Here is a 7,024-nt window from a genome sequence, read left to right as displayed (position 1 = left end):
CTGGTGCTACATGATGATCTCTGCTCTTATTCTTTTATAGTCTTTTTTCTTTTAATCCCTTTCTTCTTCTTCTTTTGTGATATAAATTATCACCACGTGTCATTTGATTCTCTCCCTTCCTCTTTTCCTCCATTCATCCTTCCTTCCTTAATTCCTGTGTCCTCTTTTGGTCTCCTTCTTCTTATTTCCTTTGTCTTCTCTATCCATCCTCCCCTTCTTTTTTTGTATCTGGTCCTCCCTTTCTTTCTTTCTTTCTTGTTTAAATCATATCCATAATCCTCCTTTACTTCCCACTCACTTCTTTCCTCCCCTCCTTCCTTCCTTCCTTCCTCCTTCCTGTCCAACCTTCCCTCACACCTCCACTCTGCTGATCTGTCCTCTGATCAGCGGTCAGTGTGTGAGGAACATGCGTCCGTCTCGCCACCAGAGCTCGCATGTGAGCCACGACTGGACACACACACACACACACACACACACACACACACACACACACAGGGACACTCACACTCACGTGCACGTGCGCACACACACACACACACACACAAACACGGAGTAAAGGTTGAGATGCTCGACAAAAAAAAAAAACAGAAGAAGAAAAATAAAAACTTCCCGTGAGCGAATCGAGCAGCTCGTGAGAAAGTTTATGAAACAGCTGAAGGAGAGATCTGACCGATACCCTCTGAACACACACACTCACACACACATCAATGGTGTGTAATAAAGTCCTCCCCTTTATTATCAGCCAATCACACCCTCAGGCCTGCAAAGACTCCGCTCTGATTGGCTCGGTCAGCTGTCAGTCCCGTGCGGAGGAGGCGGGGCCCGGACAGGGGCTGACCTGGAGTCTGATCCAGTCGCTTTTACGCACAGACCGGACAGTCCGCTTTCCACGCACGGATAACAAGAGTGGGAGCGTGTTCTGGATAGAGCGAGGAGCGAGTGGAAGAAGAGAGGAGGAAAATTCGGAAGAAGAGGAAAAAGTGAGAGGAAAACAAGCAGAAAAGACGCAAAAGTGTTTTTTTCCCCAACTGGACAGAGAGAAGAAGAAAGTGTGTGTGTGAGAGGGAGACAGAAGGAGAGAGTGTGTGTGCGCTCTTCACCACTCTCCACTTCTTCCATCACCACCACCATCTAAATGTCGCTCCCCGGCTCCCCTCCGCTCCTCTCGCCGGGCTCTGGCGCCCCAACTCCGGCCGCGCTCTACCGCTCGGCCCCGGACGCGCTCCACACCTCCGCCGCCTCCACCGGCACCTCCAGCCCGGGGCACACCAACTCCCACTCTCACTCACACTCGCTGTCCCCATCTCCGCGGCTCACCAGCAGCATGCTCAGCGCTTTCCTGCCCGGACCAGGGGGCGCACTGGCCGGATTGGGCAACGGCGGCGCCGCCCCGCTTGTGTCCGGAGGCGGTGCCGCTCTGGGTCCTCTCGGAGGGCTCGGCTCGCTGAACGCAACCGGCCTGACCCCCGGCTCCCCCGGCTTGGCGCAGACGTCCTCCAGCCCGGGTCTTTGCAGCGAGTGCAAGCTGGTGGAGGTGCACGGCGTGAAGGTGGCCAGCTTCAGCGTGGACGGCCAGGAGCTCATCTGCCTGCCGCAGGTGTTCGACCTCTTTCTGAAGCACCTGGTGGGCGGGCTGCACACCGTCTACACCAAGCTGAAGAGGCTGGACATTGCGCCGGTGGTGTGCACCGTGGAGCAGGTGCGCGTCCTGCGGGGGCTCGGCGCAATCCAGCCCGGCGTGAACCGCTGCAAGCTCATCTCCCGGAAGGACTTCGAGACGCTGTACCAGGACTGCACCAGCGCCAGGTCGGTGCACACTTTAATCACTTTTAGTGTTTTTAAGAATTCATCCAAAAGTAACACAAACAGGCGGAGAGCTCTGCAGTTTGCTCAATAACGTCCCGGTGCGTTTGCAGCCAGACAAGTGACGACTACACACCTGATTAAAGCTTATTTTGCATGTTATTATTTTATAATTTCCCATGCAAATCTTGCTCCAGATGGACTTTTGTCCTACACTTATATTTATACATTTAAAGGACTTAGTGTTGTTCTGCAGCTGCACAGACTTCAGGTGTGTTTGGGACACACTGAAACTTTTTATACTGTTTGTTTCACTCAGTGTTTAATGTATTAAATCACATCTTCTTTTCTATAAGCCTGGGGTGGCAAAATTAGGTTGTTCTCAAAACAACATCCTTAAAATATCCATCCCCATTTAGTGTTGTGTAATATTTATGATATAATATCATCAGGGTGCCTGATAACATTCCTGTAATTCCTTTCAAGTGACCTGGTCATCACTAACAACAGTATTCCTGGAGTATTTCTCCCCGGCCTTTCACATGTTATTACCGTGATATTCCTGTGACACAAGAGGATATTTATCCTTTTAAAAAAAACAAAGATTATTGACTCACTGACTTGTTTGTGTGACGGTTATATTCCTGAAACTGACTTCCTGTTCTGTTATCAGTGCCACTCTTTTTTGCTTCGGTGTTGGAAATGATGCTTTCACTCTATCGACTTTAGAGCTTGATGGAAGTGTGTGTGTGTGTGTGTGTGTGTGCTGCCAGATGAGCATGTTTCAGTAGTTTGCTCAAATAAAAACAAACATGAAGTTATGAAAAAGCTTCACATAATCCATTACTTCATATCTCACCAGTCAGTGTGTGTGTTAGTGTGTGTGTGTTAGGGAAAGTGTGCTTGTTGGAAAAAAAAATGCAGCTTTAATGTGTGTTTTAGTTCAAACAGACACTTGACAGAGTGTGTTTTTAACGCCTGTTACGTAAAGCAGTCGTGTGTGTTGGTGTGTGTGTGTGCAGACCTGCTGCACTGTGGGTCTACCTGTCTCCTGTTTGGTCACACCGTTTCCGTCAAACCGACTGCTCTGACCTTTCAAACTAAAGCGGCAGGTTTGGATCGCCACCATTTTGAAACTTGCTGTAAAAGCAGATTTTTTAAAAAAATGTTAAAGAGACGAGAGGAAACAACATCTCACCTGAGCCAGATGGAGCGTTGCTGTAGTCTGCACGTCAAAATACAAACTATTTTTCGTTATCTGTGCTGCAAGACGAAAAAGTTTAAATTTGGTTTTGTGCAACTTTTAGCATCAAAATGCTAAATTAAATAATTGTTGCGGACGCCTGGAGTGACCCCAAACCTTTGCATTTTCTGAAACTTCCCAGAAAATGAATCATTTCAGTTTGGATTTCTTAATTACTTCTTCATGGTGGAGACGTCAGAGTGTTCAGATGCAAAGAGCAGGTTGTTATTTTCACTGGTTTAAAGACAAACGTGTGTGACGGTCTGGACATTTTGTTTCTGTTGTCTTTTTGGAAAGACACTGCACATAATTAGTCATTCAAAACTAAAGAGGGCTCATTTGTTTGAGATCTTTTGCAATCCACAACTGTGATGACACACTTTTATTTATACGCTTTCACAGTCAATGTCAGTTGTTTCGAATATGCAAAATCTGATTTTGAGAGAAACACGTGATGTTTGTTTGGTCAGATTTTGGCGTCAAATTCGAGCAAATTTGTTTCATAATTGTTCTGCTGTCGAGGGGAAACAGTTTTCCCTAATTTGTGTTTTAAATTCTGTGATACTGTTTCTTCACTGTCATTGAATCAGGCTTTTTTTCCAGACATGAGAGGTTCAGGTAATCAGGAAATCCACTGACATTTAAAACAGAAAAGTGTAGAGTTATATTCCTAAAAAGAAAAGACAAATCGTTGCAGTTTCTTTCTTCCTCCTTTTTCTGAAGCTGGTTGTAAAGTAAAACCAAATGCTTGAAGCTGCAACAGTGTCTCCGTCCTTTTTAAGACGTAAATCTGCCACGGAAGTTTGAAAACTTTGATTAAAAACCTGAAACAGACGAATACAAATTAGTCACTTTACATTGAAGGTTTTCAGAATGTTAGGGACTGATGGAGGCAAAAACACTGCATGAAAGCACCGTCTGCGACATGGAGGCTGTGACGGCACTCTAAACCCTTCAGCGCCCGATTGACGCAATTTGCGCCAAAATTTGCACTCTTTCTCGGAGTCATAACTCAGTCAAATCTGGCAACAAAGACACAATACACACATTTTTAGATTCAGTGTGAATCGCAGTTCCTGAAAACATTATTACATCTGATGTCCGTTGTGAATAAACATCCATAAATGTGCCCAAAAGTTACAGAGAAAAAAGCGCTCCCTACAAGTCCAGAACCTGCTTGCGAAACATCACGTTTTTAAGTTTTCTTCAGCGTCAAAGTAAAACAGTGATAGCTGTCTGTACATACGTGGGTACATTGCAGATGAGAGCAGCTAAAAGTTAATTCGGCTCACTTTTAATGGTGTTATTTTGTAGTGGGTGTGCATTTGTCTCAAATCTGATTGACGCAATTTGCGCCAAAATTTGCACTCTTTCTCGGAGTCATAACTCAGTCAAATCTGGCAACAAAGACACGATACACACATTTTTAGATTCAGTGTGACTCACACTCCCTGAGAACATTATTATATTTGATGTCCGTCATGAATAAACATCCATAAATGCGCCCAAAAGTTACAGAGAAAAAAGCGCTCCCTACAAGTCCAGAACCTGCTTGCGAAACATCACGTTTTTAAGTTTTCTTCAGCGTCAAAGTAAAACAGTGATAGTTGTCTGTACATACATGGGTACATTGCGGACACAAACTGCTAGTTGTTAATTCGGCTTGCCCTTAATGGTGTTATTTTGTAGTGGGGGGTGCATTTGTCTTGATTTGATTCGTCTCAAATCTGACTGAAGCAATTTGCGCCAAAAATCTGACTCTTTCTGTGAGTCATAACTCAGTCAAATCTGACAACAAAGGCACGATGCACACATTTTTAGATTCAGTGTGACTCACAGTTCCTGAGAACATTATTATATCTGATGTCCATCTTGAATAAACATCCATAAATGTGCCTAAAAATAACACGCTCCTTAGAAGTCCAGAACGTTTTTAAGTTTTCTTCAGCGTCAAAGTAAAACAGTGATAGCTGTCTGTACATACGTGGGTACACTGTGGACAGGGACTGCTGGTAGTGAATGCGGCTTGCCTTTAATGGCGCTAATACATTGTGGGAGGAAGGGAAGAAGAAACCCCCCACTTTACATGAATACACTTGCTTACACTTACGCTTTAACATGTTGGTTTCCAAACATGAATAAAAGCAGAGGCGGAGAAGCATGTTTAGCTTCATGGAAGTGCTCCGACTTATTTCTGGAAACTCCTTGAAAAGTCTTGGACTTTCACATCGGGGGAGCGCAGTGGGAACGCACTGGATGTCTGCACTCGTGTGGTGCTCGGGTATTTTTGTGTTGCTGAAAGATGAAAGTGATAGATGGGCGGTTGGTCAGTATCGGCTAATTATTAACAGTGTATTGTGTTGCTGTGGAGTCGCAGGATTGTTGGAGGGTGACCTCTGGTTTTTGGCTGACCACACACACACGCACACACACGTCTGTAGTTTATTAAGCTTGAAATGTTCAGAGCACAGCGGCTATTTTTGACTCTTTTTATCACCGAGTCTCACTTCAGCCTCTGCCTCTCACCCCTATCTGTCTTTTCTACAAACACACACCATCAAGGAGTGTATTTCTGTCTCGGGCTAATTGTCTCTTCTTCTTTATCCCCCCTCCGTCTTTCACCTCTTCTCTCCCTCCTCTGTCTCTTCATCTCAATCACTCTGTCTTTCTCCCTCACACACACCCAGCGGTACATGTCAGGGGTAATAATGGATCATGTGAATGCGCATGGAACAACACGGCTGGAGAGCTATTGTTGTTGAACGCACAGCGAACACACACTCCTCTCCCTCTCCAATCATATTGACATTCCTCTAATGCCTCACTCTTTCGCCCTCTCGCCCTCTCGCTCTTGACGTTACTCGCTGGGAAAAGAAAGGAAAAATTAAATGCTTTAAAAAAAAAGAAGAAGGAGAAGAAAGAAAACTCCCACTGGGATTCTGCATACTTTGTCTTCTCGGTAACCAAATGTGTGTTTCTGTGTGTGTAAAAGCGACGACCACTTAGGTTCACTTGTGCCTCATGGCGCCGATTTTGGTCGATAGTACAGTATAGGTTAACTTGTGTTTTTTAATGTTAAGTGCTCGTCAGGATCTGCGCTGTCATCGAGGTAAGGTACAGCAAAAATGAGGAAAATAATCGATAATCGTGGAAGAAGATCTTGTATTACAGTTACCGTACAAACAAGAAAAAATTCTGCATTCAAGATTTCACCAAGTAAATGTTCAAAAATGCACCAAAAGTATTGAATACACGTACTTTTTGGGCAGAACAGCACCTTTCAGAGTGTTATTATTATCATTAGGGATGGGCGATGTATCTCATTGTCACGTTTTGCGACCATGGAGCACCAACGTAACTTGTAGATATTACTAATTAACAAACTGGAGAGCTGTTAGTTTGCTTCCAGCTCACAGTGAATAAACCCTGTAACAGTTTAACTTTCTGCCAACTGCTAACAGCTAACTGTTGACTGGACGCAAAAACATCAACACTTCCTGCCCGAGATGAACTGTGTGCTTCAAAATAAAAAACACCAGTGGGTCCACTTTAATTTATTTTATTGTAACACTTTATAATTTAACTTTATGACAGCAGTACGTTATTTAACTTTAATATAATAGTAGCCACTTCATGTAACTTAACTTTAACTGTAGCTCATTTACTGTTACGATACAGTACTCAACAATAAAACATTACAGTACTTTATTTAACTTTATTTAATGTTTGACTTTATTTTCAACCAGTAGCTACTTCATTTAACTTTATTGTAACTATTATTATGTTATTGAATATTATTACTTAACAGTGGCAACTTCATTTGCTTTTATTGTAACTCTACTTTGTTTAACTTTATTATAAAAGTAGGCACTTTATTTTTAAAGTAACAGTACGTTAACTTTATTATATAACAGTAGCTACTTTATTTAACTGTATTGTAACTGTAGTTCATTCAACTTTATTGTAGCAGTACTTTAT

At 43.4% G+C, this 7,024-nt stretch overlaps 1 protein-coding gene across 1 annotated transcript in view; it reads left to right on the top strand.

The window, feature by feature from the left end:
* Positions 1–868: 868 nt before the first annotated feature.
* The window catches only part of dachb (dachshund b), a 137,756-nt gene continuing 131,600 nt past the window's right edge, over positions 869–7,024 (top strand). The window contains exon 1 of the mRNA XM_033609411.2: positions 869–1,806. Within this exon, the coding sequence (XP_033465302.1) occupies positions 1,136–1,806 (671 nt within the window). The 5' untranslated portion in view covers positions 869–1,135. The remainder of the gene's footprint in view (positions 1,807–7,024) is intronic.

The sequence above is a fragment of the Epinephelus lanceolatus genome, chromosome 22 (assembly GCF_041903045.1).
Source record: "Epinephelus lanceolatus isolate andai-2023 chromosome 22, ASM4190304v1, whole genome shotgun sequence".
Lineage (NCBI taxonomy): Eukaryota > Metazoa > Chordata > Actinopteri > Perciformes > Serranidae > Epinephelus > Epinephelus lanceolatus.
This window is presented reverse-complemented; position numbering and strand designations above follow the sequence as displayed.